At 45.3% G+C, this 23,275-nt stretch overlaps 1 protein-coding gene across 1 annotated transcript in view; it reads left to right on the top strand.

The window, feature by feature from the left end:
- Window positions 1–747: 747 nt before the first annotated feature.
- Sorcs3 (sortilin related VPS10 domain containing receptor 3) overlaps window positions 748–23,275 on the top strand; it is a 627,874-nt gene continuing 605,346 nt past the window's right edge. Inside the window, exon 1 of the mRNA XM_087907815.1 lies at window positions 748–1,394. Coding sequence (XP_087763941.1) covers window positions 777–1,394 — 618 coding nt within the window. The 5' untranslated portion in view covers window positions 748–776. The remainder of the gene's footprint in view (window positions 1,395–23,275) is intronic.

Raw genomic sequence — 23,275 nt, 5'->3', positions numbered from 1 at the left:
CTTGCGCGCACGCACGCGCACGCACGCACTCCCCACGCCCCCGCACCGGGAGGGGGCGCAGGCCTCCGGGGGCGGGGAGCCAAGAGCAGAGTCGTGGGTCCATCCCGCGCTTGGCTTCCGCGCGGAAGCTCCTGGCTGGCCCTGGTTTCTAGATCGAGACAGTTGGCGTTGGAAACAATTTTACTCCTCTTCCTCCACCTCGAGACCCTTATACTTCCCCGCGCGCCGTCTCCCGCTCCCAAGAACAGACCCGAAGAGTGAACCCCCAATTGCGGCCAGGAGCGGCTTCCCAACTCCGCGCCCGCAGTAGGCTGGAGGCTTGGAGACTGGATTTCCGAGAGACTCCGGCTTGGGATCTGCTGTCAGTCCCTGCTCCTGGATCCGGCTAGCGTTGCCCATTTTAAAAGAGGATTTTCTTATTACCTCTGAACACTTCCTTTTTCACAAAATTTCTGAAAAAGGTCGGTGGGAAAGATTTGGAGAGGGGAGGGGGAATCCAAACCGCCAGAGCATCAAGGGAGCGTTAAGTACTTGCTTTTGGGTTTTGGAATCACCCTCAGGACCTGAGCAAGCGAGCCAGAGGGGGAAGAGAGTCGGACAGGGGAAGCGCTCCAGCCGGAGCCACCTCCTTCTCGGCCGCCCCCTCCTCACTCCCCCGACACACTCGCTCGCTCGCTCGCTCTCTCGCCGGCGCCTCCCCCCCCCCCCCCCCGCCGGACCCGCACCTCGGCGGGCGCCACACACTCGGCAGCCCGAGCCGCGGTAGCCGCAGCGGGATGGAGGCGGCAGGCACTGAGCGCCCCGCAGGCTGGCCCGGGGCGCCCCTCGCTCGGACCGGGCTGCTACTCTTGTCTACGTGGGTCCTGGCCGGCGCCGAGATCACTTGGGGCACGACGGGAGGTCCCGGGCGTCTGGTGTCTCCGGCTTCGCGGCCACCAGCGTTGCCTCCTCTCTTGCCACGGGCAGTGATGAACCGGTGGCCCGAGGAGCTGGCGACTGCACGGAGAACCACAGCGCTGAGACGCGGGTCCAGGCTAGAGCTACTGCCCCGGGCGAACGGCGGGGAGATACCGACTGAAGCTGAAGGAATGTCGCCTGAAGACGTGAGGTGGGTCCGGGGCATCCCGGCTCCTAGCACGGCGGGCAGCTCCAGGAGGACTCGCCGGGCACAGCCACCCAGCACCCTAGAGCGCGGGGACTCTTGGGCTACTGCTCCCGCAGATGGTGCCAAAGGAAGCCGCCCTCAACCCAGGGGTTCCCGGGAAGAGGTGAAGGCGACACGGACTGGAGGACCGGCGGCTGAGGAGCTCAGGCTGCCCAGCACGTCTTTTGCTCTGACTGGGGACTCGGCCCACAATCAAGCCATGGTGCACTGGTCGGGACACAACAGCAGCGTGAGTACCCCTATCTAGTTACAGATCTGTAGTTTCCTGATAGCCATGGGTAATGAGGGTCAGAAGCGAGGGGCTGATAGTTGTTTTGGGTTCAGATGTAAAACCGGGTGCCTAGACTTCTAGAGAGGGGTTTGTCCTGCCCCTTCACACTCCCAACAGGTTAGCAGAGTTTTGTTGTTCAGATGGCGTGTGCATCCATTTACTGAAGACCCTGGCACTAGGGCTGTCTTGAGGGCTAAGTGTGTCTTAAAGCTGCCTGGACCAGGGATCTGTGGTAGCTTCAGCATTCGGCGTGAAGAGTCACTTTTTCTTTTCTTGAATTCGTGATGCTTGAATTTGTGGGTGCAAACAGACTGATGTGGAGAAATCTCTAGACAGATTCCTTAGACTGGGGGAGCTCCTCTTTGCCCCCTAAACCTTGGGTCACACATGCTAAAGGAGTCAGGGAAATAGGGAGATTGGGGCCACAGGGACACCGACTCACTTGTTCATTTTGGGGTGACTGCTAGGCACATGTTATGCTAGCCAGACAGTGAGCTGGGCTGCCTCACCAAAAGCTGGAAGGCTATCTGAGTGGGGGCAGGCAGGAAAAAAAAAAAGTTTAAGGCGTGAAGCGAATTTCCACGCCCTTTCCACACTGCTTCTTCTCCTGCTTGTATTGCGGGCATGAGTGGGGGAGTAGAAAACTCACTTTCGCCTCTGTGTCCTATAAACACATAAGGCTCCAGATCAGAGCTGAACCCCTGCTCTCTCAGAGCGCATCTCTGCCCCTTTTTTCTTTGCCATCTGGGCCCCAGGATATTGTGACACCAAGAGGTGGCACCTTCCTTAAACCTGCTCGGGAGGCTTTGGGGCTCAGAAACAGGGGTCCAACTGAGTCGGGTCCTCTTCAGGCAGCTGCAGCTGCCGGCAGCACCTGCTTGCCGGGTCTCTCTCCATCTCACTACCACGCAGCAAGAACCGATTGCCAAAATCTTTCCCTCTCTTTCCTCTTGTGGTCGCTATTTAACCTGGCCTTGCCAAATCGTTTTTCTGGTGTGGCTTTCCAGTTCAGTTGAGAACCAGACTTAGGGCAGAGCAGGGGTTCCATTAAGAGGATCAGAGATTCACAAGCAACTCTGAGAGCTCATTTGAGGGGAAGTGCCGCCTCTTTTGTATGGCTCTTCATGACAGGCTTCTTTTGAAAAGACTTCCTGGGGAAATGTCCATATTTTACTACGTGTGTGTGTGTGTGTGTGTGTGTGTGTGTAGGGGTCATAGGGATGAGTATTGAATAACAGGGAAGCCAGAGGTCTGCAGAGCTAGGCGCACAAGCAGTAACCAAGTACACATTTTTTTCTTTAGTTGCCAGTGATACACAGTGGGGTTGGGGCAAAGTCTGAGTACCAGATGCTGGGTTCAGAGGAGCAGAGTCCAGACCCACAGGGCAGCTTGGTGACTAATGGCTTCATCTGCCACCATCAAGAAAGCCCCCCCCCCAGCCTTTGATTGGATGGCTTTGGTCATGGGGGGAGCAGGCTGGGGATGGTGCACCTCTGCAGAGCTGGGTGGCTGAAGACTTACTTCCAAGTTCCCAGGAGATGCCCCTGGTGTGTGTGGGGAAGGATGCAATTCCCTGGACTCAGCGCTTGTAATTTCCGACTTTTTTTTTGGATCCTTAGGGAATGTTGGGTGTTTTCTGGGGATTTCCCTCTTTGAGGAGGTGGTACCCTTACGTATATGTGACATTAGGACCAAATTCCCTCAGCCAGAAGTGCTTCGTCTTGGCTTTAATTCTAAGAGACATTTAGGAAGATTGACAAAACCCCTGGAAATGGGGCTTTAGACAGAAAGTATTTCTCGAAAACCATAGATCAATTACATGGCCTTCTCTGCCCAGCTTCAGGGTGGTTGGTTGAGGAGCAGGGAATGTGAGGGATGGTCTGGCTTGTGCCCCTTGGGGAAATACCTCTTCAATCAAGATAGGGCCAAAGGTTCTGGATAGCAGACCAGTTGGGCATGGAGATTTGAGTCATCTATGAACCAGCTCCTGGGAACTGTGCTCTTGGCCAGCTTCGCTGCCCCAGCAAGTACAAGGCAGCTCTTCCCCAGACAGAGAGGGACTGCTTACTTGGTCCCTAGGCTGCACCTGCCTTTTGAGCACATATTGTCCCCAGCACCATGAGGCAAAGTGTCATTGTCAAACCTGGAGTGCTCTGTAAAGAGGGAGATGTCTTTGTGAGTATCCTCGGCAAGATGTTCTTTGCCTCCTTTGCCAATAGTGCTGATGATGGTGATGATGAAGAAACATCTGGAAGTCTTTTTACTACTGCCTCTAAGTGGTGGGTGATGTCACAAGGCAGAGAATATGGGCCTAGGAGCAGGCTCTTCTGGCCAGGAAAGACAGTTCTACCTCATGGCTGCTGAAGTGTTAAGCAGGCCCCTTAGCAGCCCTTTCAGCCTTAGCAGTTTGGGCTTTTCTGCTTTGCTCCCAGGTGCCTTTGGTGAGCTGCAGCACTTGGTAGGAATTTCCTCAGTGGTGGTGGATGCTCGTCACTGAGCACTGAGCACCACACTGGTAGAGTTTACAGTCAGAAATGAGTAGTTGGACATCCTTAGCCCTCCCCTCTTGGTTCAGCAGGTTCTTCAGGAGCAGGGGACCAAGAAGAGATCCTTGTATATAAGGACGATGCTGCCTTTTTCTGGCCGGAGCAGTGAAGCTGGCCAAGAGCGCGGCTAACGGTCCCCAAGAGCTGGTTAGTGGACGGCTCAATCCTCCATGTCCAGTTGGTCTGCTACCCAGGACCTTTGGACTCATTTTGATTGCTCAGGGCAAATGCTTACTTTGGTACAATAACTGGGGTGGGTTTGCTTGAGAGGTGATGGAGGAGGTGCTAGCAGATTGCACAGAAAGCAGGGGAGGGAGACCTGGGCATTGACTGGCTAGTGAGCTAAGTAGCCATGGCCTTGGAGCCTCTGCCCTAGAGGAGATCTGCAGATGGTCTTGCTTCCCGCTTGTCTTCAGCTGGAATCCTGGTGATTAATGGGTCAGAAAGTGTTTCACAAACACCCCAGGGGAATCCAGTCCCCATGGCTTATGGGGAAACAGAAAAACACATTATTCTGTCCTTTCCTTCAAAGGGAGGAAGAGGCTTCCTTGCTTGCTCAGTGAGTTGGCAAAAGGCCCTGGAGAGTGTGGAGCTGTGAAGGCAAAGCCCACTTATTCCTCCCTCTGCCTCGGATTAACCCCCGATTCTGCATCCTCTCTTAGGTCAGGCACCATTTCTTCTTAGCAGCTCACATACAGTGACTTTACAATCCGGTGCCCCTGTCGTGTGTCTGTTTGGGATGGCTTGGCGGGTAGTTTTCAATTAATGCGCCCAACCTTAGTGGAGAGAAATGAGGAGATGTAGGGTCATTCTAGGTCCCTGCCAGATGCAGAGCAGGTTGGAAGATGTACGATGAGGTGCGATTTCCTACCTTTAGCTAATGCAGCTAGCCTGTGCTCCAAAATATTTACTCCTAATGTGCAAAATAGTGACAGATTTGATCCGATTCATTGTATTTCACTCAGCAAAGCACCTCACTGTGCTCCCAAGCAGATTTTTTCAAACAGCTTTTGGCTGGATTGCCTCGCCGTCAGCGTCCCAGTGTCACAATATCTTAATGCATTTTGCCTTCTCTGAGGCTTAATAAAGAAGCTGCCACAGAAACCATTCTTCAGGGGTTTGCCAAAAAAATCCGTTTTTAATTAATATTCCAAGGAAAGGAGTCTCAGTTGAGACAGAACTGGGAAACACACTGGAACACAACAGCACTAATTGCTCTGGGTCACTGTCCGCCAGGAGTGGGGATGCGGGGAAGGAGGGTGGACCAAAGCTGTCTGATTCCAGAGTCCTCTGACGGCTGGGTTACTGGCTCTGATTTGCTCCTCAGATCCTGTGTTGGTTTCCAAGGTGAGCAGAGAAGCAAATGCCCTCATCCGGAGGCCCCACTTAAGAAAGACAGAAATACAGTGATTGAACTTTCATTTTGATTGGCAGGAAAGGAAAGTTGAGTAGCAGCTTCTCTAGTTGTGTTGGGTTTAAGAGTCAGGGTTTGGTGCATCCAGTGTTAAGAAAGCTCTGGAAGCTCTTTTGTTTAATTTTTTTCTCTAGCTCTGTTGTCGCTAGGGGAAATCTGGAAGCAGCGATCTGTGGACCAGAGCCATCTCACAAGGAGCAGAGAAGTATGACAGAGCCAGACACACAGACAGGTCCGTCTCTGGAGGCTAGCTATTCATCCAGGGCTGGGTGTCCTTGGGCAAGTCACCTAGTCGTCTGAGGCCTGTGGCTTGTTCTGCCTGCTCACCTGTAGATCTCCTGCTTTCTACCTTCCTTTGGCCCTTTGGGTGGCAAAAGACATTTCTCTTACAGGAAGGGCTGGATGGAACTTCCTATTCTTGGTAGGCAGTGGATCAAGGGCACTCTGCCTCACTTAGGTACTTAGTGGCGGTTGGCTAAGTGGATGAATGAATGGTACTCCCCACTTTCAGGGAGCACAATCTACAAAGAAATTTAAAGTCATTGTCAGAGATATGATTTCTTAACTCAACAGACACTTTTCCCAGGAATGGCGTTGTTTTGCATGACTCCATTCTAGTATGAGGACCTCTGGTTTCTTAAATTCAAATTTAAAGTCCTGTGTCATGCCATCAAAGGTCTCTCACTTGCCTGTCTTGGGTGTCCTGGGTCTACTTCTGGGACTTGCGATTTGACTGCTCCATGGCCAACTCCTTTTAAGGGCTTGTCCCCTGTCCCATGCTTCTGATTGGCTCTGCTCCAAGACCTCCGCCACTTGAGACATGCACCTTCTGTTACAGTGCATCCATTCATGACTCCTCAAGACACAAACACAGCCTCCATACAACTGTCCTAAGAAACATTTCCTTCCCTTTTCTAGTGACATTAGTATTTACACCATGCCACACATTTGATCATTTTTTTAGTAGATTTTTTTTTTACTCTAATGTTAGAGTTTTTCATATTTGGAGGTAAGGGATGAAATATTAATAGTTAAATAAATACTCTATACTGATTATGGGTTCTGTTCTCTCTCTCTCTCTCTCTCTCTCTCTCTCTCTCTCTCTCTCTCTCTCTGGTTTTTTGAGACAGGGTTTCTCTGTAGCTTCAGAGCCTGTCCTGTACTAGCTCTTGTAGACCAGGCTGACCTTGAACTCACAAAGATCCTCCTGCCTCTGCCTCCTGAGTGCTGGGATTAAAAGTGTGCGCCACTACCACCACCCAGCATGGATTCTGTTCTTATGTGTGCCCCACGACTCAGTAGCACGTTGCTCTGGGGAGATAGATGGTGTCTCAACTATGGGGAAAGGGGAAGTCATTTTTACTCTTAGATGAGAAATGGGTTAACAGCATCTCTTAATAACATTGAATCTAAGTGTTCAGTTTGTTATTTCACATGGGAGCTTCTTTTGATGTGTGCTCATGTTCCTGTGTGTGTGTGCGTGTGTGTGTGAGTATATGTACATGTGTGTGTGCATGTTTATAGGAATGTCAGAGGTCAATGTTGAGTGTGTTTTCTTCAATCATTTTCCATCGTAGTTTTTGGCTTATGATTTTTTACTGAACCTGGAGCTCACTGACTGGTTAGACTGACTGGCTAGCAAACTCCCATCATATATATGTCACTGCCTACTGCCTCCTCAGTGCTGGTGGGGTTATAGGCATGTCTGACTTTTTATGTGGGTGTTAGGTATTGAACTCAGGTTTTGCACTGTCATTTGAACAGTATAAGATAAGACCCCATGAGCTGTCTAGGCATGGATTCTTGGGCCTGATAATGGGGTCAGGTATGGGTTTCATCTGGGGCAGTGGTGTAAAATCCAATCAGAAAGTGGTTGGTCACTCCTATGACATGACATTTGTGCCACTATTGCACCAGTGGGCGTGTCTTTCCAGGTTGGTTCTTAAATGAACTCTTTGAGTTAATAGCTGAGTAAAACTGGTGATAAGTTTTCCCCTCTAGTAGTGTGCATAACACTGTGAAAGCTAGCAAGTAGGGACAAGGCTTCAAGGTCAGTGCCAGCTTAATTTCTCTATGTTCTATGACTTACATGTATGCTGTTTTCAGCAATAGGGATGAACCATTAAGTTCTGCAGGGAAATCAACAACATTGATGATAGCCTGTAATGTGTAGGGAGAGAGAGCTCTTTGGTACTTCATTGACCATTACCTGTAAAAGTGATTTGCTGTATGGTAAGCACTTTACTGATGACACCATCTCCCTAGCCACATATATGTTTAGATCCCATGAGAGCCTTACTCCACTTGAAAGGGGACAGAAATAAGGATAAGTCAATGACCCTGGCTTCTCTTGTGTTTCTGAGATTAGTTATCCACTCACATGGGCTGTTCAGCAATTTGCTGAGCATTTGATATCTATGTGTCAGTGTTCTGGCTACTGGGGATTGACAGGGATGAGATGGTGGGGTGAGAAACCCAGAACCAACAACATTTGCCCGGAGGTCCCTCTTGTAGGCTTTGGATTTGAGCCTGTTCTTCTGTAAAGTTAAACAACACGTGACAACCACACAGGTGCCCTGGGGTAATCTGGGGCTAATTGTCAAGCTATTGTTTGAGGCTATGAGCGTAGAGGAAAAAGCAGCACTGTGGGAGATACCACAGGCATCTGACACCTACAAAATGCCAAGGCTGGAGGTGCTCATAGGAACTGTCTTCATTAAATTACTCAGCATGGGGATGAGGCACAAGGCTTAGACAACGCCATCACATCCTACAGCTGGATCCCAACTGTTCTTTTCTCTCAGAATAGACTCTCCTGTTCCTTCTTGATCTTCTCACTGCTCCTTCAGGTTGACAAAACATTCTCCTTCCGTCAGTGTTCACATGCCTGTACTTTTACTTGGTTGAGGTATAGTGCTGTTCGTTTGATAGGTAGGGTGCACTGAGACCCAGAATGGTGTATGCAAGACTAAAATAGAATCCTCCACTTTGTATTGCTCTTCCTGTCGCTGTAACCAGTTATCTGCAGGAACAGTTCAGGGAGGAAAAACTCATTTGGGTTCAAGGTTCCAAGGACACATTCCATCATGGTGGAGAAGGCATGGTGACAGGGTGGCTAAGTCAGGCATGGTGGCAGGGTCACTAAATCAGGCATGGTGACAGGAATAACTAAGTCAGGCATAGTGTCAGGGTGGCTAAGTCCTTATCTTCGGAGTATGAAGTGGCTAGTCAGCAAAGAAGGAAGCACAGAGCTTGGCTCAAAAGTGGAACTAGGTTATTACCCTCAAAAACCCACTCCACCAGTGAACCTCCTTTGAAAGCCTCTTTCCATCCCAGAGGTCCCACAACCTCCCCAACAGTTTTTGTTTTAAAAACTGTTTTTTAAAACAGCATTTGTTTTAGAACAAGTGTCCCGGCACACAGGCCTGTGCTGGGCATTTCGCATTCACAGTACGACATCCCATAGTCGTTCTGTCCACCCACTATAGTGGCTGGAGACAATAAATAATGGGCTCCTTAATATTAGATGAACTGTATCTTACTATCAATTGCTGGTGGGAGTCTGGCAAATTACCTGGCTATTTGAATTAGCAAGTCAATCAAGTACAGTTGCTTGTTTTGAGTGTTTGAGTTTAATTATTTATGGAAATGCTGTTCTTTATAGAACAGTAATAAATGTGCTGCAGTCAGTGCAGATGAAATAATAGAGTCTCAGAACTTTAGGGTTGCACAAGTGGAGTTTTGCTATTAGGTCTGTGCTGGACAATGGAGGAAAAGATTCCTTCTTGGCTGAGGTGAGAGGGATTTGCCTTACAGATTGGCTAACCTCTCAGGGACATTGCTCAATAAAACTGTGTCCATTTCTAAGTAGGGCTCTGCATCTTTACAAATGCTATAGAAAAGTGTGACTTAAAGGGAAAAGCTGGAGATAAAGCTCTGCGGATAATTAGGGATTCCATATGATGTAGGATGTGGGATTATTTTGCATGGGTAAGTGGTATGGCATATGGTTTATCATATGTGTGAACTAATACTCGTGGAGGGATTAAATCCTGAATGCAAATCTCTTCAGGACTTAACTGCGAATGGATAGATGGGGAATGTGAAAAATGGATTTGAGAGCCAGCTGCCTTGGTTCAGTCCCATCCCTGTTTCTGAATGGCTCTCTGGTACTGGGAAATTGTTACCTTCTCTCAGCCCATATGAAGGGGCACTTCTCACTGGGGAAGTTGAGATTTTAAATGAGGTTATACCCAGCAGAGGACTCAAAAGAAGTACCTGACCCCTATGTAGCATATGCTCCAGACATTTCCCCACTAGCTTGGCAGCACACACTGTCCGGAAGCAAGGCTTCTCTAAGTCTTCCTATGGTAATGTGGAAGCAGAGGAAGGAGCTACTTGCCCACAGTTTGCCAAGGAGCTGGTGGTAAAGGCTCCACGAGACACACGCACCAGCAAGATGCTCTTTTCAGCCACCTCCCACGGTCTCTGCTTTCCCACAAGTCTCCATGACATCTGATTTTTATGTAGTGCTGCCGTGAACAGCGGAGAAGACTCACAGCAGGGTGGCTTGAGGGGCTCTGGTTTCCTGAAGCTTATACCCAGAATTTGCAATAGAAATAGAACAATTTTGATTAGAATCAGCAATAAACTTGATGGCCTATGTTGGAAGTAAGTTGAACGTTTTCCTGGACCTTTTCATTGCGTGGAGGGTTAAAGGATCCAGGGAAATGGGAGAAACTTTTCTTGGTTTGGGTATCAGTGTTTATACCTCACCAGGAATCATAAGACATTTCTTAAAGAAAGTTTGTCAAGTGTGTAGCTTTAAGAAAATAAGAGAAGACTGGATGCTGAAGCTGCTTGGTAAGCAGAGGCCTCAGTATCAAAGATGCTGCCACATCCAAGTCTGGGTTTGGACCTTAATGCTCCATTCTTCTTCTACCTCTTAGCTCTGTGAGGTGTTAAAGGGAAATATCCACAGATATCTGCAGCTCGCCTCTTTCCTCAGGATGATCATAGTGACGGAATCCACCAGTTTGTACTAATCTTCACCCGTTCTGTGTCTGGCTTGCTTTCCCTTTTTGCTTTCATCAAGCGCACCCAGGATGGAACCTGAGAGCCCTATACAGACACTAGAGGGAGTGCTGCCCTGAGAAAGACATGAAAATAAATAAGATAAAATAACCAAAAACGTTGTAACGTGAATTGTTCCAAAGAGAACAATGTTTCAAAGAGAAGAGAAGTGGCCTGTAAGTGTATTCCATGAGAGGTTATTGGCAGACCCACAATGAATAATTATTGACAATAGGGCAGTTTAATACTGAGGGCTGATTGTCTTGCTGCTTCCTGCAGAAAAATAGAAGACAGGTGTTCAAACTGTTTCAAATTGTTCTCAACCTGTGGGTTGCATATCATATGTCTTGCATATCAGCTATTTGCATTACGATTCGTTACAGTAGCAAAATTATAGTTATGAAGTAGCAACAAAATAATTTTATTTTGGAGGGTCACAACATGAGGAACTGTATTAAAGTGTAGCAGCATTAGGAAAGTTTAGAACCACTGTTAGAGGCTGAACTAAGATTCTATAGTAGATTCACTTGAAGATGGTTCTCAGCTTGTTTCTTCCATTCCTCCTGCATTTTCTTCCTCGTTCTCTTGCATCTGGTGGTCAGTCAATAGAAACTTTTTGAGCTGAAAGGTATAAACACAAATACTTAATACTGCCTAGTTGAAAAAGCAATGTCTTGAGGCTAAAGCATGGTCTGGCTTGCTCTAGCTACCTCTGGTTTCAAGTCTGTATTCCTGGAATATCTCAGCTGTTTAATTTTGGTTCTTACGTCCTATTGCCTGACTTGGTCCTCCCGAATACCCTTGTGTTGGTTTTATGGTTAAGTAGGTATATTCTTATCCAAATGGTGAGAATCAGGTTAAATATTACACAGATGCATAGGAAATGGGCTCTTTCTTTTTAAGATGTTGATTTCAGTGGGAAATGGAGAACACTGAGTTGAGTGAGTGGAACTTCTCTTTTCCTGCTAACTGGACTAGAAGAGAAGCTTGGTGTGCCATGTCAGGATGTGATTATGTAGTGGTATAGCTATGATAGAATAAAAGGGTAGACTATTGAATCTACTCTAAAAAGAAATGAGGGTATAGATATGATAAGATAAAAAGGTTATTGAATCTACTTTTAAAAAGCAACTACTAGTTTTAAATGTTTTATATTGGTTTGAATTTTTGTATATTGTATGTAGATTTTGTATATTGATTCAAATTTGAGATTAATTTTGTTAGAACTTATGGTACATACATTTCTACTCTTGTTCAAGGTATTATAGCTATACAACTAATTTAACAATACAATCTAAATTTCTAGTCCTTGAAAATTATTATTTCCAACTGTTTAGGATAATAAGGAAATACAGGCTAGTAGCTAATCACCTATTATAATTGAATTTATAATCACATTACTTATGTTTTCAAGGTCAAGCAAATATAGATTTTAGAGAGTCAGGCCATCTTCAAACCAGAGAGCTACAGAATATGGCATTTAAGATGTTTTAATAACGTAGACTTTTTTATGACAATGATACATTTCTACTCCTGGCAGCACCGATCTACTTCAGAGAAGATAATGGGCATCAAAGAAACTCCACATCGAGTTTACTTTCTTTGTGGCAAAAATCAGCCACTGGATAGGAAAATGCCCTTGCCTCGACTGCTAACAGTATGCTGTCCTAATTGGACAAGCAGGACACAAAAGAAAGTGACTGCCAAACATTGTCAAGACGAGGAAGGACAGCCCTTCAGAATAACTGCTTCACAGAAAAGTCTGTCAGATATGCTAGGCCTGTAGGCTGAAGATGGATGCCCCAGCATTGCAGAGGAACTTTGGCTGACTGTCCACACAGCCAGTTATTTCTGTCATTTCTCACATTTTTTTGAAAGTTACTTGCCTGCACTTTCTGCTTACTCAGTTAACATTATTTCTTTCTTGGGTGTCTGAGAGAGTTGAAAACTAGATAGTTGTAGTTTTCCTTGTTTACCTGAAGCAGAAAGATATGATAGAATGTAAATTAGGTACAAGGCTTTGGATTCACCAAGATAGAATAGATAATGGAATATTTTCCCTGAGTTTGTTAAATGCAAATGAACTAGACATTGTTGATATATTTATTGCCTTATATATTGTATATAGTTATTGTACTTATTTTATATAGTTTTCTTATATTAGTTATAGCCTTTTTTATTTTAGAGAAAAAGGGGGAATATAGTGGTATATTATTTGTGTTTTAATAAATAAAACTTACCTTAAGATCAGAGGGCAAAGCAGCCATACTAGTTAGTCATCCAGGTCACATAGTGGTGACACACACCTTGAATCCCAGAACTCAGGAGACAGAGACAGACGGATCTCTGTTAGTTTGAGGATACATAATTGAGTCTGTCTTAAAGAGAAACAGAGCTCACACAAAGGTGATTTTAGCACTTGGGATCACATGCCTTTAATCCCAATACTAGGGAGGTGGAGACAGGAGCGGTATGACTGGGAGGAGAGAGGAATATAAAAGGGAAGAGATAGGAACTCAGTGTAGTGTGAAGTTTGAGGATTTGTGGAGACAGGATCTCACTCCTTTGGTCTGAAAATTCCATATTGGTAAGAGCTCTCTAGTGGCTTGGCTGCTTTGCTTTTCTGATCTTTAGGTCAAATGAACCCCAATATCTGTCTCTGGGTTTTTATTATTCATTCTCCAGGAGGAGGCTTGTTCATTGTTCGACTGTAGAAACAATGAAGCTAGAGATACGGACGCTTGTCTTTTCAGCGTGGTGGAGATCCACAGAAGACCTTGTTCCATGTGCTTTGTTTTCAGGTCTATTCATGCTTAACAGTGAACTTTTGCATTCTCAAAATTCCTAAATATAAGTCCAAATAATGTTCAGTCGACTATCTGGGCACCTTATTGAAGTAGGTACATAAGTTTTAAAAGAAAGGCCTTCAAGCAACAGTGACCTTGAACAAGTCTTTATGCCTTAGTTTCACTGGCTGTAAACTAGGTTCATACTTGATTTACAAGCTTGTTGGGAATCTTAGAGATGATTCAAGTATCTAGTGCTGTAGGCTACATTATAAGTCAAGAATGCTAGTTCATGTCCACAAAGATGAGAAATGGGTTAGGTTGAGTGTCTTCTTTTGTAGATCTCTTGATATACTACCCATTTTTGAGCTCTTTTCATTTATTGGCATGCTAGCCTGACTTCCAAACATGAGTGAGTAGCAGGGGCTGTGTACCCAACAGCTCTCTGTGTCCACTGGAGCTTTGCTTTTGACATATTGAGCACCACTTGGGTCAGGGAATTTATGTCTATCTAAAGGTGGGGAGGAGCCATTCATCAGTCACTGGTGGACATGGGTGGAAAAGTCCTTTGAGCTAGGACAACTTTGAGGCTGTTTATTAAACAATCTCCCAGAATTCCAGTGTGTTAAGCCCCAGTTGCTTGCCCTGATCACTTGCTTGCGTGTTTTTCTACCTTCCATCCCTGTTTCACTCCCTGACTTCCCCATCAGGCTTCCTGAAGATTATCTCCCAAATGAACTACTTAAATTGCAACCCTTGTTTCTGGAGAAATCTTAAGTTATTTCAAGTCACTAATGTGGCTTTTCTACAGATTCAGAGCAAATGGTATATAGGGATAGACTTACTATAAGTATTTGACATAGGCAATTTTCGTGGCCGAGAAGAAAGCTGTGTGGTTGGGAAGCTGAAGACTCAGGGCAACAGATGGTCTAGTCCTATTCTGAGTCTAAAGACTGAGCAGCAGGAGAGACGATGCTGTAAATTCCTGACAAAGACCAAGCATGGAGGCAGGAGGAGACTGGTGCCCCAGATTACCAGTGAGGCAGAGAGAAAAAAGATCTTTCTCCTCTGCCTTTTATTGCACTTGGGCCTTCTGTGGGTTGCATGAGTTGTGCCTCTGTGCATTACTCTGTCTATTGATTGCTTAAAATGTTAACGCTACCCAGAAACACCCTCACAGACCCTGATAGAATAATGATCTACTAAATATTTGAGCACCCTGTGCTCTAGTTAAGTTGGTACATGAAGTTATCTATCATATCAAGTCAGAATCTTTTCTCATGCTTTAAGAATCCTGCTTTGGGGTGTTGAGACACCCTATGCCAGCAGAAGTAAACCACAGAACCAGGAATAGGTTGCTTATTTATGTGTTGTTTCCCAATAGAGTCACATAGATCCAAGAATTACAGGCGATTACCACTACTGTTGTAAAACCTGACTTTAAGACCCTCCCTGTTGCTTATTGAAGACATGATATACTTACATCATTGAACACGGAGACGTAAAGTTGGTACTCAGCTACAAACTTCATCGCTATGGCTATGCTCATGGTGCTTGGAGGTGTTAGGCGTTCTGCTGGAGAAGAAAAGAAAGCCTCAGTCTCACCCACCTGTGAACACTGTAAGCTACAATTGTGGCTCTCCTGACAAGGTGAGTCCATTGGTGTAATAGTGACACAGATGTTATATGAGTAACCAAGAGCTTTCCGATTGGTTCCAAGACCTACTCTGCATGATGGAACTCATATATGAGGCACAATAAAAAGGGCTAATAACCTCTGGCCCTCTAGATCCTAGGTCCTAGAAGGGAATCTAATATCTTTACTCCGCTAAATAGTATTAAAATGATTTCCAGTGACTCACTGATATTCATATGGATTCTCAACTCTCATCAGAGGAAGTTTTGTTTGAAGGAGATAGCAGTTAACACTGAGACTGACAGCTGGCCAGCATGCAGAGATCAAAAGCCTGTAGAGTGCTCAGCCCCAAAGTGAACATCTATGCTTCACCCCAAGGCTCAAAGATCTTTGGAAAGGTGGTAGTGGTTGTGGTACCATCAAGAACGGTTTTCCAGACTTAAGAAAACACACCCATAGATGAACACACAATGATTGCGACAGCATGCACAAGGTTTTACAAGCTACAGCAAGGTAAACTCCAGCATATTGGGAGAGAAGATGGCATGTGATCCTACCACAAGTTGAGCTGAAGAGCTATTAACATTGGATGGCACTTGGGAGAGGGAGAGTTAGGTCTCTCTTTCTCCCCCTCTCTCCTTCCCTTCCTTTCTTCCCTTTATTTATCTATTTTCTAATGAGGTGATCTCTAGCAGGCAGACCACACACCAGAGCATCCCCAACCCCAAGACTAGCTTGGCAACACACACTGACTCCTTTGGGGAAAGCAGGAAATCAAGTTGTCTCAAAAGTGGGTAGGAAGGGATGGAAGAGTGGAGAGGGTAGTAAGGACAGGACACAATGGGTGTGTGTGTGTGTGAATGTGGTCAAAATCCATATAAAATTCTTAAAGAATTCATAAAAAATATTTTTAAAATTCTATTTTGGACCCTGTCTTAGAGTTGCAGAGGGAAATCAAGATAGTTAGATGGCCCTTCTTTTGTTTGGTACCTGCCAGAGGAAAGCAGTCCCATGGCTTCTAGGAGGGGACCCATACATACAAATTACTTCTTAGTGCCAGTTCTCAGAAGTAAGGGACTTTTCTCACTCAGGGAATGTGCTTGATTTTTACAATGCCTAAACTCTCTGACATTTGGACTTTGAACAGCTGGTAGGTGATGATCTACCTAAAAAGCCTAAGAAAAAAAACATTCATTTTCCTAAGCTTTATTATAATTGGAAGGAGCCACTGGGCTCACAGTTAGTTCTTTCTGCCTAAGATAGCATCACCAAAGGATGTCATGATATGCTGGTGGGAACTTCACTTTGGGATTGGGGAGCTCTGGTGTGAGTTCCCTATTCATGTGAACTTATGTCACTAAGTCATCTGCTTCTCAGGCTTGTGGACCTGGGGACTCATTCGATTTAGGAGCTTAGTTTATGAGTAGGAGTTGTGAGTGGTCCTTCTTAAAATTAGTTATCAGTAAGGAGAAGGAGCTACGGTTTTAAAATCAGAGATTTCTTCTTTCAAGCATGAGAAGATTGGTCTTAACCTTAAGCTGGTGAATTTCCATTTATTCTTCTGCTAATTCATTCACTAATTTGTTTGCTTTAGTGCAATGCTGATCAAGATATTTAACTTGTCTTGAACCCCTCCCCCATATGTAAAATGAAAAAAAAAAGTCGTATAAGCTGGTATGGTCCCATGCCATGACAAAGTAAATGTCAATCATTTATATATTCATGAAATAAGGCCAGCCCTGCGTGTTCCCTTTATGTCTCAGTCAAGTGAGGAAATGCTGCACACGGAAACATTTTGATGGAACTCGGGTACTCTGAAAGCAAGGGGCTGATTTACCATCCCCTCATTTATTTCTTGGGGAGCTGGAAGTCCCTAACCAGCAGATTTGAGGTTATGCATAGACCCCCCTTTCTTCTGAGTACAAACGAAACACACAGCTCACGTACTCTGAGGCTGAGACCCAGCAATTCTTATTCCAAGCATGATGTACCCTTTGTTTCTGGTCACATCTGATACAATAACATTTCCAGATGGACTCTAATTTGATGTTTATAGAAAGTGTTTGTTCCAGAACTTGACCTGTATTGATTGCTCTGCCTCTCCCCTTCCAGATAAAGCATTCCTGGGGAGCACTTAGTTTGTGCCCGGTAATAGAGCTTATACAGAAACCTCACATGGTAGACCTGAGAACCCTGAACCCATGGTTTCATGTGTGGGAAGCATGCACGGGACAGGTATTACATGCAGCAGTGTGAGGCAATACATATACTAGTTTGATAATATTGAGGAAATAACAGTAGTTTATCATGTCTTGATATTATGTATCAAGACTATATAAATTAAAAGTAAAGTGGGATAGTAAAAATAGCATTAGTGTTTTTTATTATTTCAACAACAAAATCTAGCAGTGTGACTGAATATAACATTGTTCTCTCTTAGTGTCTTTGGACAGGACACGTTCTGACCGTATTTGAGAGCCTGCTGCCTCCACATCGTGGATAGCTTGGCTTGAAGGCTCGCACCCCGGGTGGCTCTGCCCTCACTTTCTCCTTGTGCATTACACCCTCATGTTCCTACTATCTCCTTCCCACATAGGCAGAAGAAACGTCCAGTTTTGTGCTAGCACGTGTTAGTTGGCTGCTGTGATTGTACCAAGTCCTTCCTTTCTGGACCCCTTTTCTTCCTATCTTGAGATTCTCATTTGTCTTATTCTTGGATCTGTGTTCTGCTCCCGAGATTTTCTTCTTCACTGCTGGCTGCCTTTCATTTCCGTGTGATGCACCCTCTGCAGTCTCCCTCGGTGTGCATGGGAATCTTTGTTCATATTTGTATCAACGTAATATGAAGATCTTGGCCTTTAGGATGAATCCTATAGTCACTCAATATTAGGAGATGCATTTCAAACATGGAGATAGCCTGGAGTTTCATTTTCTTTCACCTTCTCTTGGTGGTTCATCCGGACATAGAACTCTGGGGTAGAAAAACAACGTGCCCCTCCCTGTGAAGTTCCTCCATTACTTGTTTCTTGTGTCATCTACAAATTTTGCATAAGAGTTCTACTTCCCACCCTGGGACCAATGAGAGTGAGGGAAAGAGGCACCAGGTATGGAGCCCCATGCTGTGGTTCAGATGTAGGTGTGCCCTTCTATAATAAAGCACAGTGCATTAACGATGGATGCAGCACAAAGTCTGCCCTGCGCTGTCGAGGGACTGAACATCACACAGAACAATCAGCCACTGGCGCTTGCTCTCCAAAGGCAGCTGTGGAAAACACCCAGAAAAGTAGGTGTGGCTTTTACTTTAACCCGTTAAAACTATAGCATTGCCCATTGCTCAGCACGTGTTTGCGTGGTCCCAGGGCTGGCATTGCTGAACTCTTAACAGTGGCATGCCAAAGACTGCGCACGAGACACCGACTTTAGGGAGTGCTGGAGAGAAGCAGCAGAGGAGCTGAGAGAAAGATGCACAGCACCAGGGAGTTGAAGGGGGCAGTGCAGTGTTCTGAGCACGTGGACTCTGTGACAGGGAGCAGAGTATCCGAAAAGGATGGAAAGTTCAAGTCAATGTTGGTCCTCATAGTAGACGTGGGCAATGTTCGGGAGAATGATGTTGTTTATTTACCTTAAAAAAATTACACTGACCAGGCACCCTCTCCTCTACTGCCCAAGGACCTAGCTGGGGACATCCCCTTGGACACCTGGGGACCCCTTTAGAGCCAAGTCTCTTGCCAACCCTAAAATGGCTCCCTTAATTAAGATATCTTCTTCCCTGCCCCCATATCCACCCTTTCTCTATCTCAACCATCCCACTCCCCCAAGTTCTCCCCAATCCTCCCCTTTTACCTTCTCTCTCCCCCTCCCCTTCCCCCCACCTCACTCCCACCCCCATGCTCTCGACTTTTGCCCAGCGATCTTGTCTACTTCCAATTTCCAGGAGGATAAATATATGTTTTTCTTTGAGTTCACCTTATTATTTAGCTTCTCTAGGATCATGAACTATAGGCTCAATGTCCTTTGTTTATGGCTAGAATTCACTAATGAGTGAGTACATACCATACTCATCTTTTTGGGTCTGGGTTTTCTCACGCAGTAATGTTCTCTATTTACATCCATTTGCATGCAAAATTCAAGATGTCATTGTTTTTTACCACTGAGTAGAACTCTAATGTGTATATGTTCCACACCTGCTTTAACCATTCTTCCCTTGAGGGGCACCTAGGTTGTTTCCAGGTTCTGGCTACTACAAATAGTGCTGCTATGAACTGGTTTTGTCCCATAGCCACACTGATAAATATCTTGAATATCACCATAGAACCTTCATCTGGCGATGGATGGAGATAGAGACAAAGACCCACATTGGAGCACTGAACTGAGCTCCCAAGGTTCAGATGAAGAGCAGAAGGAGGGAAAACATGAGCAAGGAAGTCAGGACCTGGAGGGGTGCGTTCACCCACTGAGACAGTGTGACTGATCTAATGGGAACTCACCAAGGCCAGCTGGACTGGGACTGATGGAGCATGTGATCAAACCGGACTCTCTGAATGTGGTGGCTGACTAGGGGGCTGACTGAGAAGCCAATGATAATGGCCCTGGGATTTGATTCTACTGCATGTACTGGCTTTTGGGATCCTAGTCTGTTTGGATGCACATCTTCCTAGACCTGGATGGAGCGGGGAGAGCCTTGAACTTCCCACAGGGCAGGGTACCCTGCCTTCTCTTAGGACTAGAGAGGGAGAAGGGGGAGTGGGAGGGAAAGGGGAGGAGGGAGGAGGTGGAAATTTTTAATTAAAAAAATTACACTGAGCCAGACTGTGGTGGCAAACAATTTTAATCCCAGTACTTGGGAGCAGAGACAGGCAGATCTCTGTGAGTTCAAGGCCAGTCTGATCTATAAAGTGAATTTCAGGACAGCCTTGAAAAATCATGAAAAAACAAAAAAACAAAATCAAACAAAAGAATCGCACTGGATGTCATGTAAGTTACAGGAACAGGAGATTGGGAAAACATGCTGTTTGGTCACGGTAGTAGGACAGGCAGGAAGAAGCCTACATAAGACAAATTTAGCTGATGTGGCTGATCTTGTCATTGTAATTCTTTACTCCTTTCTGTAGCTCTCTCTGTCCTGGGCCTTTGCAGTACCACCTGTACTGTCTGTAGGTAGAGGTTTCTTTCCCAACTAACTTTATCATTATTGTTAAAAATTTATTAATATGTATCCTTTGTATACAGTACTGGATTTCATAAGAATATTTTTATACAAATATAAAATATACTTTAAGTATATGTAGCTCTTCCTTATCTCGGTGCCTTCTTCCTTCTCCGTCCACCTGGCCCTGTGACTTGGGTGGCCGGTAAAAGAGGTAGGGGTGACACCAACACTGTGTCCGTTCAAGGTTTAGTTGCCAAGATGCATATGTGTTTGTATTATATATCATATGCCACTGCAGTGCGCAAGAGAAACATGTCAGGATTATCCTGGTCTTGAAGAGGATGAGAGACAAGAAGAAGGCAGGCATTGCCAGCCTAGCTCAGCTCTGCTGGGCTCAGCCTGGCTTTGTACAATAGCAAGCAACACAGTCCCGGAGCTGAGCCCAGATGTAATCAGTTCATTTCCATGTATTTCAGCTCTTAGCTTCTTGTGTATACAGTCAGAGCGAGCCTTAGATAGCTCTTCTTGGTGGCTGCTTGCCACTCACTTTGCTTTATGATTCATGCCTTCTCTTTCTGGAGCCAAATGAGGAAGTTCAAATCCACAGTCTAAAATAATTAATTTTGACCTCTTTCCCTTCTCGGTTTTTCCCAGCAGCCTAATCGGATTCCAGCAGTGCATTCCAGCTGAGTGGAGCTCAGGCCTCTTAACAGGGGCCTTCAAGGCCCACTGCTCTGTTTTCTTGAAGAGTTCAAGTTAATTTTTGCCCTAACTGGTTAGATGGAATTTCACTTAAAAGTGGGGAGAAATACAGGGTCAGGGGATTTCCTTGGTTTAGACTGTATTTAAAACGTATTAGTTCTGATAAAATATTTAGGTTTTTTAACAACAAATTTAATATGAGGAACTGTGCTTTATTTATTAATGGCAGTTTCAGGGAGATCGGTAGGAGCTGTGCTAAAGTGCACAGTTGTGATTTTAGAGTATAGTAATTACTGTAATATTTTGTTGAATTATTAATATCTACCATGCCTGCAGGAACATGGGCTTCTGCAGTTGAATTCATTCAGGAGTGCCTTTTCCCTCTTCTGATTCTGCTTGGTGTTTCCATTCCTATCTTGTACACATATGGATTATTTTTAGGAAATGGAGTTTGGGACAGAGATGATAACAACGTTGTTAGAACCTGAATGTAGGAAGGTGGCCTAGAAAACTCCTGCCCAGGATGATTCTTCTCGGCCAGGAAGCCTGCGCAGCGGCAGATTGAGGGATGCTGAAGGAAGCCTGTCTGGCAAGAAAGGGCTCACTGTGTGTCTTTATTTGGGAACTGAGGACAAGGAATAGTGGGAAGTCATGTGTGCACAGGAGTGTGTGTGTGTGTGTGTGTGTGTGTGTGTGTGAGAGAGAGAGAGAGAGAGAGAGAGAGAGAGAGAGAGAGAGCGGGCGCATGTGTCTAGCTCTAGGCATAGCTGGTCTAGAGATGTAGTTGTTTTGTGGCCATGTTAAAATGATGTTAGTGCCCCTTATTACTTGTGTCAGTAACTGTTATACAGTATCTGGTATATGTTCAAGTGCTATCGTGATGGTGATGGTGACGATTCTGATAGCTTATGATTGCTGCCCGAATGAGCTTGAGCTCCACCTGGATCTGAGTTCAAAGGGACACTGAGGGACAACCTCTCTGGTTGTAGACTAAACTGAAATTGATGGTCAGCCCTGTTACTACCTATAGCTAGAGACCTAATGCAGACACAAATTAACCAGCATTTGACATGCAGGCTTTCCTGTTTGCGTTAAGGATCAACATGATATCATATATTGGAAATGGCATCACATACTATAAATGCACATTTTTATGGAAATTCCACTGTCATTAAGTTACAAAACTGCTAATATTTGTGATGGGATTTTGAGGGAGAATAAGGAGAATTTATTTTTTCTTTTAAGCAAGAAAGGCATTGTTAGAGTAATTCCTTTGGGTAAGACTGTCTTCTCTGAGGTCCCTTTAACATATAAAATATTTGTAGACAATGTTTCAGAATTAGAAAGAGCAAGAATGATCTAATCACATTCTTTTTCTGATGTGGAATTATGGAATTCTCTCATCATCCAGGCGGTAGAAGCATAAACACCAGTGTGCATCCGTTCAGTCCCTGCCCAGCGCCTTTTGAACACACGGTAATTGTGGCAATGAAGATAAGCTTCCTTGGCCGAGAGAGGCACTTGAGGCAGAGGGGTCTTGCTTTGAATGTTAGGTCTACCCGTGACTAGCCAGCCATATTTGCGCTTTCAAACAAGGTACTCTTAGGAGACTCTATTTTCTCCCTTACAACATCAGGATCATAATCTCTATTTTGATGATTACTTTGACCATTTAAACGGTCAGCGTAAAGTGCTTGGCAAGGTGCCTACCCCAATGGTAGGAGGTATTCTAAAATTGGTACAAGTGATCATTATTAGATAAAGAGGCTGTAAAGATTAGCCTGGCCTCCCTGCCAATGTGCCTGCCTCCGGTGAGCCATTTCCCCACATTCTCTTGTGAAGCTCAGTATTTTAATATAGAAGAAAGCTGCATTGCTGCCTTGTGGTGCTGTGGTGATGGACAGGAGAGACTCCTGCAGAGAAGGTCATACTGTAGGGGACAGTCCAGCATCTGTCAGGGGAACCAGTCGAGATTTACCCACACATTTCCCTTTGTCTCTAACCTAAGACACTGGCAGCTTCGGCTCCATTTCCGTAATACTTTTCACCTGACAACAATTGTTTTTACTTACGGGGTGTAGTGAGGTAACTCAGTACTGTGGTGATACTTTGTGCTCTAACAAATAAAGCTTGTCCGGAGGACAGTGTATGGAGCTAGCCACTAGTTAACCATAGAAGCCAGGCCGTAGTGGCACACACTTTTAATCCCAGGATTTGGGATCTCATGCCTTTGATCCCAGCACTAGAGAGGAGGAAACAGGAAGTGGTATGGCTGGGCTGAGAGAAGAATAGAGGGCAGAGAGAGACAGGAGCTTGCACCCTTCTAGGCTGAGGAGTTGGTGAGGTTAGAAGTGACTGTGGTTTGCTCCTTTGTCTGTCTGATCTTTCAGCATTTACCACTATATCAGACTTCGAGTTTTTATTATTAAGGCCAATTAGAACTCGCACTGCACAGTACCCTAGTGTGATGTGTAATGATTAGGTCAGAGTGGTGATCACTTCCATTTCCTCATGTCTCTATCATCTGATTGTT

Source organism: Myodes glareolus, chromosome 7 (genome assembly GCF_982192425.1).
Source record: "Myodes glareolus chromosome 7, mMyoGla1.1, whole genome shotgun sequence".
In the NCBI taxonomy this organism is placed as follows: Eukaryota; Metazoa; Chordata; class Mammalia; order Rodentia; family Cricetidae; genus Myodes; species Myodes glareolus.
This window is presented reverse-complemented; position numbering and strand designations above follow the sequence as displayed.